General features: G+C 44.8%; 1 protein-coding gene across 2 annotated transcripts in view; it reads right to left on the bottom strand.

Annotated features, from left to right (window-relative positions):
* Positions 1-317: 317 nt before the first annotated feature.
* The window catches only part of LPGAT1 (lysophosphatidylglycerol acyltransferase 1), a 301,292-nt gene continuing 288,764 nt past the window's right edge, over positions 318-12,845 (bottom strand). For both annotated transcript variants that reach the window (XM_063918251.1, XM_063918252.1), the window contains 3 exons: positions 10,407-10,533; positions 8,682-8,788; positions 318-2,606 (listed from right to left, as the gene is read on the bottom strand). In XM_063918251.1, coding sequence (XP_063774321.1) covers positions 2,455-2,606; positions 8,682-8,788; positions 10,407-10,533 — 386 coding nt within the window. In that variant the 3' untranslated portion in view covers positions 318-2,454. The remainder of the gene's footprint in view (positions 2,607-8,681; positions 8,789-10,406; positions 10,534-12,845) is intronic.

Here is a 12,845-nt window from a genome sequence, read left to right as displayed (position 1 = left end):
TGATGCTTGAGAGTTGGATAGAATAGTGAATGCATAAAACTATAAAATGGTAGAGAATACAAGCTTTTATACAAAACTATATATATTTATTTTATTTTAATGGACAACCCAGATTTTTTTTTTTCCTTATTATGAAGATCTAGGTGGGTTTAAATCTACACCCATACGGCTTGCTATTACAAGTCAAGAAAGTGGCTGATCATGTTAAATTGTATTATAAATGGCAGATGTTAGCTTTTTTTTTATAAAGTCTGATGTCTTAATTTAAAAGAAATAACCACCTTCAAAGAACTGGTTAAGAAAAATAAGAAAACATGTTATTTATGACCATTTCTAGGTTTATATACTTTTAGAAAACATTGACATCTGTTCAGAGTCCATATTCTTAATATAGGGAGTTCAAAAAGTCCCTTCACAGTGAGCACCGTCTCTGGCTTCAGAACGCCTCTGTAGCTGTGGGGGGCCAGTGAGTGACAAAACTTTCAACACTTAATGAAGATTAGCATGTAACAAATTATTTTATTTCAGGTAAATGAAGTGTTTAATAACAATTATGTTCCCATATCACTCAGCACACTTTTTCTGCGGGGAGACTTGCTTAGCACACAATTACTGTTAAGGGACTTTTTGAACTCCCCATATATTTTCTGAGCTGTATCCTTATATCACTTTATAATCAGCATTATTATATGAGATGCCAATCAAAATCTAATCACAAAGAAGAGCTCTAAACAAAATTGACTGTAGACGCTCTCGTTCGTTCATTAAGAAACTGATAGATCAGGTGATAATGAAATCTTCACTTCTGTCCATGCTGTATATGAGTATTCTCTCTATAACAAACATGTCCTATGCATAAGGATAACAAGCAATTTGCAAAATTCAGTGTCAGCAAATTATTTCTAAAAACAAAACATGTTATTTTAATTTTTGGCTTATTTGACCCAAATATATTGTTCCATTACAGCAAGAAAACAAAAATTGTATTAAATCAATTGTAGCAGGTACATAGCAATGTATTCAAAATGACCTCCTCTCCACCTTTTCATCTTATAATTACAATTAAATGTAACCAGTTATCATGGTTATAAATACACTGATGGCCTCTAGGGCAGTGAATAGGTAAAAAGATTTTGGCACCAATTTTTTTTTTTCCTTCTCCGCTGTGGATTTCATTGATGAAAACAGCCTCTGAAATACAAATTATCCTCTACATGGTATTACTATAACCGATCAGCATAGTAAAAGACATCTGTCTATTGTGCTATGAAAACTGGACTTTGCAATGCCCTTAAACACCAGAGATCAGCGCCCGTCTGCTGTGCTCCTGTGAAGGATTCAAGGGATTGATTAATAGAATATTGGACACATATGGTCAGAGTCACTTCTGCATTGGCAATACAATAGCATCCCCCCGGCCATGTCCCATTGCTTGTCAAATATATGTAGTGCCATAAAGACAGAATTACAATAATATAACAAGAAATTTCAGCTGAGGAACTTTCCTGATGAAATAACATCAGATGTGGGATCTAAAAGCTTTAGCACTTATTTGGAAAAAAATACAGTCCACAGAATTATAACGGTTGGAAAAAAAAGTGCAATTAAAGAAGAAAAGAGAAAAAAACACTACAATGATAAAATTCACATACAAAATGGTGCGTAGTCGTACTAACACAAAGAAACATTTGTTAACTTTACAGGTAAATTGACATCCTCAGAGATAAGGAGACTTGTACAAGTAAACCAGGTGCATTGTGGTAAACATAAAACAAGAATGACACATCTCGATCTTCGTTATGTTGGATACATGATTTCGTAATGCCATGAAGGACACCGAACAGGACAGAACAGACACCTATTCCTATGTAATCTCACCAGAATCTTCATGACAACGCGTTCCTTGGGCGATCGTTAATTAAAATAAAAACAAACTATCAACGCGTTTCACAGTCTTGTATTGTGGGCGGTAACTTGGGCAAACCCCCAATTACTAAAGGAAACAAATAACGGCAGGGTTGCTGCAACCTACAATTTTAAGATTGCAGAGGTGTATTCCATTAAAATGTTTTTATTATTAGGAAACGTTGATGCGTTCTGTCATGAATAAACCCTTCATCTTTGAAGAAAAAAAAAAAAAGGATCGAGAAGGACTCATGCCCATTTGCTAAAAAAAACATTAGCAGGTCACCGACACTGATCCATATTATCACGTGAGTTTAAAATAGCCCCAATTAGAGCTTAAGATGCAAAAAAAAAAAAAACCAATCATAATAAAATAAAATTATATAGAGATTTATAAAAAAAAAAGAAAAAAAAAAGAAAAAAAAAAAGAAAAACAACGTCAGCTAGTTTCTTGACTGTGATGTTATTCACATTCACACATATAACATGATGCTCTTCCACAAGAGCTTGAAATTGCCTACATTTTAATCCTCAGGTCCCCTTGAGCTTTTAAAATAGGCATTGATAAAAATAGTGAAGAACGCAGTACCACATGTACCCTGACAAAAACGCCAGCGACTGTACAAGGAAGAGCCAGATGTTGTTGAGAATCATTGCTCTTGGCATGGCTTTCTTCTGTCCTTGCGGGGGAGGAAAAGCACCTGGAAGACGGAGGCAAAATAAAGGAGTGTTATATTCTTTTTCTGGGAGAGTGGAAGTAGTAATTTTATTAGCTGAACTAACAATTATAATGCTATCAGTTCACAATTATCTGGCGACCAAGACAGAGTATTAGCCCATCAAATCTATAGGAAGTAGCAACATCACTGGGACTAATGCCCTAGAAATTAAATTAAACTAGGACATAATAATAAACATTACTACCTCACAGTTCCGGGGGTCAGGGCCAAGAAACTATCTGTGTGGGGGTTGTATGGGCTTCAATGTTGTCTGGGTTTCCTCAAACACTGCAAGAACATACTGGTAGGTTTATTGGTTTCTGGCAAAAAAATTAACTCTTGTGCGTTCACGTGATAGGAAAGAACCACTGGCGCGGGAACGGACGTGAATTACTGAAATACTCTATAATGTATATGCTATATAAATAAGTTACAAATAAATGTGATTCAGGGATGTTACTGGTCCCTAATGAACAGACTGACTATGGGGTATATGCAATTGTGGTCGAATTCACGAAATTGTCGAATTTCGGGTCATTTTCGACCAAAAAAAAAAATTCCCCTATGCAATCCAGTGCTTTCCGACCAAAAAACGGACTTTCAAAATTCGACTTTTTGAAATTCGAATTTTTGCAAATTCGACTTTTCTGCAATGATACAAGTGCTGCAATTCGACCAAAGCATATTCAATTCAAGTTTGGAAATTCGACAGCAGGGCTTTTAGACAGCAAATTCGTCATTTTCAATCCGCCACACTTTGGAGGGTGAAAACAAATAAAAAAAATTTAAACATGTTTTTTTTGGTGTTTTTTTTTTGGGGAATAGCAGATCTATTTATATTAGAAGGGATTAGGTACTTTTTTTTTTTTTTTGGGAGGCACAAATATTATTTATATATTTTTTAAAATATTTTTTTTTTTTTTTTTTAATGCTGGAAGGGTAAAATCATTAAAAAAAATGGCGTGGGGTCCCCCCTCCAAAGCATAACCAGCCTCGGGCTCATTGAGCTGGTCCTGGTTCTAAAAATGCGGGGGAAAAATTGACAGGGGATCCCCCGTATTTTTAAAACCAGCACCGGGCTCTGCGCCTGGTGCTGGTGCCAAAAATACGGGGGACAAAAAGAGTAGGGGTCCCCCGTATTTTTAACACCAGCATCGGGCTCCACTAGCTGGACAGATAATGCCACAGCCGGGGGTCACTTTTATGCCGTGCCCTGCGGCCGTGGCATTAAATATCCAACTAGTCACCCCTGGCCGGGGTACCCTGGGGGAGTGGGGACCCCTTCAATCAAGGGGTCCCCCCCCCCCAGCCACCCAAGGGCCAGGGGTGAAGCCCGAGGCTGTCCCCCCCCATCCAATGGGCTGCGGATGGGGGGGCTGATAGCCTTTGTGATAATAAAAAGATATTGTTTTTTCCAATAGTACTACAAGTCCCAGCAAGCCTCCCCCGCAAGCTGGTACTTGGAGAACCACAAGTACCAGCATGCGGGAGAAAAACGGGCCCGCTGGTACCTGTAGTACTACTGGGAAAAAAATACCCAAATAAAAACAGGACACACACACCGTCGACAGTAAAACTTTATTTCATACGTCGACACACACATACTTACCTATGTTCACACGCCGACATCGGTCCTCTTCTCCATGTAGAATCCACGGATACCTGTAAAGAAAAGTTCAAAATACTCACCTCAACCATGGTCCAGAGATAAATCCACGGACTTGGCAAAATAAGAAAACGCAAATACCCGCACCAAAAACGGACTGAAAGGGGTCCCATGCTGACACATGGGACACCTTTCCACGAATGAGACCTGTCAGTGACAGCTGTCACTGACAGGTCTCTAAGCCAATCAGGAAGCGCAACTTCGTTGCGCTCACCTGATTGGCTGAGCGCTGTCTGCACTGTGACAGCGCATCGCACAGCTCCCTCCATTATATTCAATGGTGGGAACTTAGCGGCTAGCGGTGAGGTCACCCGCCGGTCAGCGGCTGACCGGCGGGTGACCCCACCGCTACCCGCAAAGTTCCCACCATTGAAAGTAATGGAGCGGCTTTGCGATGCGCTGTCACAGTACAGACAGCGGACAGCCAATCAGGTGAGCGCCACGGAAGTAGCGCTTCCTGATTGGCTGAAGGGACGTCAGTGACAGGAGTCACGTGATGTCCCGGCATTCGGGAGAAAGGGGTCTTATGTGAAAACATTGGACCCCTTTCTAGTCCGGTATGGATCGGTGTTCGGTTTGTTTTTTTGCCAAGAACGTGGATTTACCTCTGGACGTGGATGTACCTCTGGACGCTGGAAGGTGAGTATAATTTTTTCACAGGTACCCTCGGATCGTCGGCGACCGTGGCAGTCGGCGTGTCAACATAGGTAAGTATGTGTGTGTCGGCAGTATGTAATAAAGTTGTACAAGTCACGGTGTCTGTGTCCTGTTTTTATTTGGGTATTTTTTTTCCAGTAGTACTACAGGTACCAGCGGGCCCGTTTTTCTCCCGCATGCTGGTACTTGTGGTTCTCCAAGTACCAGCTTGCGGGGGAGGCTTGCTGGGACTTGTAGTACTAATGGAAAAAACAATATCTTTTTATTATCACAAAGGCTATCAGCCCCCCCATCCGCAGCCCATTGGATGGGGGGGGGACAGCCTCGGGCTTCACCCCTGGCCCTTGGGTGGCTGGGGGGGGGGGGACCCCTTGATTGAAGGGGTCCCCACTCCCCCAGGGTACCCCGGCCAGGGGTGACTAGTTGGATATTTGATGCCACGGCCGCAGGGCACGGCATAAAAGTGACCCCCGGCTGTGGCATTATCTGTCCAGCTAGTGGAGCCCGATGCTGGTGTTAAAAATACGGGGGACCCCTACTCTTTTTGTCCCCCGTATTTTTGGCACCAGCATCAGGCGCAGAGCCCGGTGCTGGTTTTAAAAATACGGGGGATCCCTGGCCAATTTTTCCCCTGCATTTTTAGAACCAGGACCAGCTCAAAGAGCCCGAGGCTGGTTATGCTTTGGAGGGGGGACCCCACGCCATTTTTTTTCCGGGTTTTTCACTTTTTTCCCGTTTTTTAAAATCGCGGCAAAATCCGCCAAATCGGCCGATTTTCGCCCGCGATTCTGGCGAATCCGTTTTTCATTGAATATGGTGAATCCCGGCAGGCACCTGCCGGGATTCACCTGGCGAATTTGGTCGAATTAAAAAACGGCGATAATTGCCGCGAATTCGACCGCAATTGCATATACCCCTATATCCTTAAACCAATAATTCAGTGATCAAACTGGCTTCCTCCAATCTGTGTACTTCAGATAACCAAGCATTCAGTCACTCAAGCCCCATGCTTTAGTAAAGAACACGAGTTAAGCAACTTCATTTTCCTGCAATGCCTCAGAACAATTCCATATTGTGGATATCGAGTTAATAGGAACAGAGTGAGTGAGCAGGACAGCTCTGGTACTTGTTGGCTGCGAGGGCGATCATTAAAGAAAGCTGAAAATATACCATTATGTGGAGTAGGCCATGTTTGTTTTTCTACTTTGTGTCTTGATATCAGCATTGTGTATTCACAATTCCTGTTTTGATAAATTATGCGTTGCGTTGCCATAATCATACTAGCCGCCAGAGCAGGATTAAGGGGGGGTTCCTGGGGGTAAGTACCCCGGGCCCCCCTTTCTAAAAGGGCCCCGTCAGCCGCCACGTCGGATCTTCACCAATCTGAGCTGCAGCACTCAACAGGCAAACTCGTAGCCGCCAGAGGTGCATAGAAGACAGGACAGGGCAGCTGTGCGCAGCAGGAGGCGGAGGAAGTGGCCAGCCTGCTGCACTTATAGATGTTGCTCCCGTTCCTGCCAGAGACCCGCCGGGTGCCCATGTGCGATGTGACTTGCGCTAGTCCCTGCTGCCGCCAGGCTACCACATGGGGTGCGCCCTGCTCCTGCCGCCGCCGGGCTCCCACATGGGGTGCGCCCTGCTCCTGCCGGGCTCCCACATGGGGTGCACCTGGTTCCTGCCGCCACTGGAGCCACGCAGTGCGCCCACTGGTAGGCTTTATTATTAAATCAAAATCATCAAAGATGTTCCTCTCCCACCCTACACTCCCCTCTCACCCTGCATACACCCCTCCTCTCACCCTGCGTCGCCTCTCACCCTGCACAACCCCCTCTCATCCTGTGTCCTCTCCCACTCTGCACACCCCACTATCACAGAGTCCTCTCCCACCCTGCACAAACCCCCTCTCACCCTGCATCCTCTCCCACCCTGCACAGCACAACCCCCTCTCACCCTGCATCCTCTCCCACCCTGTACAGCATAATCCCCTCTCACCCTGCGACCTCTCCCACCCTGCACAATCCCCTCACCCTGCGTCCTCTCCCACCCTGTACAACCACCTCTCACCCTGCACATCTCCCTCTCATCCTGCACACCCCCCTCTCACCCTGCATCCTCTCCCACCCTGCACACCCCACTATCACCCTGTATCCTCTCCCACCCTGCGCAATCCCCCTCTCACCCTGCGTCCTCTCCCACCCTGCACAACCCCCTCTCACCCTGCGTCCTCTACCAACCTGTACAGCACAATACCCTCTCAACCTGCGTCCTCTCCAGCCCTGCACAACCCCCTCTCACCCTGCGTCCTCTCCCACCCTGCACAACCACCTCTCACCCTGCACAACCCCCCCTCACCCTGCATCCTCTCCCACCCTGCACATCCCCGTCTCACCATGCGTCCTCTCCCACCCTGCACAACCCCCTCTCACCCTGCGTCCTCTCCCACCCTGCACAACCCCCCCTCACCCTGCATCCTCTCCCACCCTGCACATCCCCGTCTCACCATGCGTCCTCTCCCACCCTGCACAACCCCCTCTCACCCTGCGTCCTCTCCCACCCTGCACAACCCCCCCTCACCCTGCATCCTCTCCCACCCTGCACATCCCCGTCTCACCATGCGTCCTCTCCCACCCTGCACAACCCCCTCTCACCCTGCGTCCTCTCCCAACCTGCACAACCCCTCTCACACCCTGCATCCTCTCCCACACTGCTCACCCCACTCTCACCTGGCGCCCCTCTTCCATCCTGTGCCCCCCCCTCTTCCTCTTATCCTGTCCCCAATATGTCCTATTCACACCCTGCATCCCACCTCTCATCTGGTGCCCCTCTCCCACACTGCAACCCTCTCCCACCCAGTGTCCCAATCCCCAATATGTCCCTCTCCCACCGTGTCCCAATCCCCAACAATATATCCCTCTCCCACCCAGCATCCCCCCCCTCCTCTGTCCCTCTACCTATTATGTCCTCCTCCCACCCAATGCCCCCCCTCCTCAGTCCTTCCTCCACCATGTGTCCTCCCTCTCATCCAGTGGCTCTTAAGGACACGCCCCTTTTCAGCGCGCACGCCTTTGACGTGCGCAACAGTACACCCCGGAGTGGACACTTTACTCCTTTAAACTTACATACTTCAAAATTCCCACTTCGACCCACTATATATATATAATTCATCTGCCTGCCCCTTTATTAGGGGCCCCATTATCTGAAGTGCCCCGGGCCCCTATAATCCGACTCTGCTAGCCGCTAATTGCCTCAGCCACATCCATCATACTGCAGTGCATGACTATGCAGCTTTATGACTGGCATGCCCACAGTACATTTTTATTTAGAAATTACACTTTAATATGTGCGAGTGATGAGGAGTATTTGAGGATTATGTGCTCCTAAATTTTGGAAGTATGTAAACAGCAATGCTATTTTGCATCATGGAAAGACAAGAAAGGGGGCTCTAAAAGCAATCTGCAAACTAAAATCTGGATACAAAATCACTGCAGAAATTGATCAAGAAAAATCTTGTTTCGAAGAATGGCTAAATCACCGATTCTCACCAGGTGCAGAAGTGCACTGGATACGGACATTGATTAATCCACTAAAGAAATACATATATTTCAGTGTACCAAAATGGTCTGAGATTTCTTTCTTTTTAACCTTTTATTTGACTAAACCAAAAACTGATCGTACCCACTGGGTATTGTTTGCAGAAGTTAATCTAGGATCTTAGAAATTAGTTTATATTGTACCTGTTTCATAGAAGTGTGACAATAGCTCCTCTTTCTCCACAAAGCGCTGATATAACCAATCTGTTAATGCTTCTGTTTCCATGGGAACATCTTTGATGGAATAAATTCTGGTTGAACAGTAAAATAAAGTATTCTATAATTTCTCTGGGCACAGTGGCCGGAGTATTGACCAATACGAATCAATATAAGTTTGGTGAAATGTCAAAAGTAAGACCATTTGATATCTGCACTAAGTCATCTCCCCAACGCATCATTATATTTTCCCCTTCTCTCAGAAGACATTAATTAATACCCAATAATAGAGATTATTTTACGTTTACAGAAAAAAAAAACAAAGACAAACACAAGAACTTTTCAATCATAAATGTATAATTATTAGTAAAGTCCCGAAAACAGTGGGCGATAATACTGTATGATATGAAACAATAACAATCTTTTTTCGAAAGATCTATCACTCATATCGTCCAGTGTGTGTCTCTGAATGATGAATGATTTGCACACACGTTCATCTATGGTCTATCGAACATGCAGTACAACTGTGACTACATCATTGAGCTGCATGTTCGGGAATGCGGGGGATGACATCACTGAATGATATTGTTCCGTGTGTATGTGCTATACTGCTGAACCATATACAGTTCAGCGATATAGCACTAGTCGCTCATTAGGAAAATGTTGCCCAGTGTGTATGGGTCTTTACACATCTTAATACATGAATCAGCAGCACAAATTCTTGAAAAACATGCTAAGAAAAACCATGTTCTTTCTACATTGTGCTAAAGCAGAATCTGCTACTGGGGTCGCCCAGCACAGGGCAAGGCCGCCAAGCATGCAAAGTGCCGCCCAGCGTTGTAATGACAATTTAATTGCAATTACATCGCTGACCTGGGATTTGAGGATGCCCCCCTGCATATGCAGCATGACTGCGTGTGCAGCCACACCACCACCAATTTTTTTCCCTCAGAGAGGCTTCATGTGACATCACGCAGCCACTATGAAAACAATCCGAACCATGCCACCGCAACGCCACGTCGACGCCCCCCACTGTCAATCACAGCCCGATCTCTACCTAACAGGGATGCGATCGCACTATGAGGGTTTGCACATGCACTGTGCTGCCACAACACATACGCAGATTTCCGAAAATCGCTCATTTGTGATTTTCGGTAATCAGCTATCTAAGCTGAATGAGAGACTATATGCAATATGTAGACAAAAGTGATTGGACACTGACAATAAATAGATCAATGAGATTTTATAGACATCAGAACTTTGGAGGTCAACTACGTGCAGTGATTACTGCAGACACCCTTCTTGGCAAACTGTACACAAGTTCCTGGATAACAGCAGGCGTATGTTTTGCCATTCTGCTTTAAATACAGTGACCAACTGCGACACTGAAGAGGTTGGGTCGGTCTAGAATGCACCGGTCACTCCAATTTGTTCCAGAGGTTCTCAATGGGGATAACATTTGGACTTGGGGCTGGCCAGTCCATCTGGGCTACCAAATTTTCTGTGATCCTCTTTTGAAACTCGTTTAGCTCCTTCAGCCAAGCCAGTTCATTAGTATATTATCTAATTAGTGCCCCCCTACATGTTTTATAACCTTCACAAAACATGTGTCTGCAGCAGGAGCACACCATTCTGCTAGCTCGTCGGAAGGGGAGGTGTCCAATTACTTGAGTCTCCATAGTGTATAAAGCACAAAACAGGACATATTCTCACCTGTAGTACACATGTGTGACAGTAGGTGGCCGATAGCCCAGAATCCAAGTTTGAATGTCCATAGGATCTGCGTTGGGGTAACCAATGGTGGTGTCTATTATCCATTGTAAGCCTTTAGGTTTCCGGCCTTCAAACAAAGCAAAAGAAACACAAAAACATAAAAATAGTTGAACTGATTCCGTAAAATACAATTAGGAAAGTCAGTGTATTTTATATCTTGTATCCTATAAGCTCTAGGAAATGAACATGATCTTATACCCAGTGCCAAAATGGATACATCCATTTTATATTTTCGCGATATGCAAGTCTCTATATCACCATGTGGCAGCAACTCCATGCATAAAAGAATGCAGACATGACCAAGTAGGTCAGCTGACTTACGTTGAAATACACCATAGTCTCTTGAGTTTACAGAAAATAGTGCACAAAGCAAACATCCAGAAAGCAGATGGTCTGTGGGTGAAAATACGTTGTTAAAAAGGGTGGTCAGAGAAGAATGGCCAGACTGGTTCAAGCTGACAGGATGGCCACAGTATCTCAAATAACTATGTATTACAATGTTGGTATGAAGATAAGTATCTCTGAATGCCAGTAGTTCAAACCTTGACGTAGATGGCCTACTGTAGCATCGTGTTCCACTCCTGCCAGCCAAAATCAGAGAGCAGAACATCACCAAGATTGGACAGTTGAAGAATAGTATAATGTTGGCAAGTCTGACAAACCCAGATTTTGTAAAATGCATATGGTTATAAAGAATCCACATGAATCCATCCTACCAGGTGTCAATTGTTCAGGCTGGTGGTATAATGGTTTGTGGGCAATGTTTTCTTGGTGGAAGTAGAACCTATTAAAACCAAACTGAGCAACTTTGAAATGCTGCAGTACAGCCATCTTGTAATGAATGGTTGCTTGCAGAATGATAATGGTGCCAAAGCACACATCATCTCAACCGATTTCATAAATAGGATGTAGGATGCATGTGCAGTGATGGTTTTGTAACAGTAGTCGCAGTGCAGATTTATTCGCAAAGTGACTGACATTCAGGGAGCGTTTGTAGGCGATCATTTTGGGGGCATGTCACAGCTTGCGATACCGAACGCAGTTAAAATAGCTCCGCCGTCTTACTTCCGACCACCATGCTACACGACCATCAGAAAGTCACTGATCGACTGATGTGCGTGTGATGATTGCATCCTTGTACACAAGCGGCTGATCAGAGATCTCTTTACAAACAACTTATTAAACACAATAAAATAAGTCACCAATTCAGAGGCATTTTACTGGGCACTTCTAGAGTGGATAATATTTAGTTAAGAAAAGAAAAAAAGAAAATTTGAAAGGAAAAACAAACAAACAAACAAACAAACAGGATTTTGATACCTACCGGTAAATCCTTTTCTCCTAGTCTGTAGAGGATGCTGGGGTCCACTTCATGACCATGGGGTAAAGACGGTTCCGCAGAAGCCATGGGCACTCTTAAGACTTTTCAATAGGTGTGAACTGGCTCTTCCCTCTATCCCCCTCCTCCAGACCTCAGTTATAGGAACTGTGCCCAGGGAGACGGACATTTCGAGGAAAGGATTTACTTTAATACTAATGGTGACATACATACCAGCTCACACCTCAACCATGTCGCACAACATGGCATTCAACATAACACACGCCAACAGGCATGAACCAATTACAGCAAACATGCTGAAACTAATAAAACACAACATGTGTAAATCTAAAACAAAACTGCAGGTAAAGTACGCACTGGGACGGGCGCCCAGCATCCTCTACGGACTAGGAGAAAAGGATTTACCGGTAGGTATAAAAATCCTGTTTTCTCATACGTCCTAGAGGATGCTGGGGTCCACTTCATGACCATGGGGCTTATACCAAAGCTCCAGTATGGTCGGGAGAGTGCGGATGACCCTGCAACACCGATTGACCGAACTTGAGGTCTTCATCGGCCAAGGTGTCAAACTTGTAGAATTTTGCAAATGTGTTTGACCCCGACCAAGTAGCTGCTCGGCAAAGTTGCAATGCCGAGACCCCCCGGGCAGCCGCCCAGGATGAGCCCACCTTCCTAGTGGAATGGGCCTTCACCGACGTCGGTAACGGCAATCCAGCCGTAGTATGAGCGTGCTGAATCGTACTTCTGATCCAACGGGCAATTAGTCTGCTTGGAAGCAGGACACCCAATCTTGTTGGGAGCATACAGGACAAACAAAGACTCTGTTTTCCGTTTTCTAGCTGTTCTAGCGACCTAAATCTTCAAAAGCTTAACCACATCTAGAGACTTTGACTCAGTGAACGTGTCAGTAACTACTGGCACCACAATAGGTTGGTTTATGTAGAAAGATGAAACCACCTTTGGAAGAAAATGTTGACGAGTTCTCAACTCTGCCCTGGGATCCGGTCTGAAGATCGACAGTGTCTAGGTCGACAATGTTT

Source organism: Pseudophryne corroboree, chromosome 4 (genome assembly GCF_028390025.1).
Source record: "Pseudophryne corroboree isolate aPseCor3 chromosome 4, aPseCor3.hap2, whole genome shotgun sequence".
Taxonomy (NCBI): domain Eukaryota; kingdom Metazoa; phylum Chordata; class Amphibia; order Anura; family Myobatrachidae; genus Pseudophryne; species Pseudophryne corroboree.
Note: the sequence above shows the minus strand (reverse complement) of the source record. Positions and strands in the feature narration are given on the sequence as shown.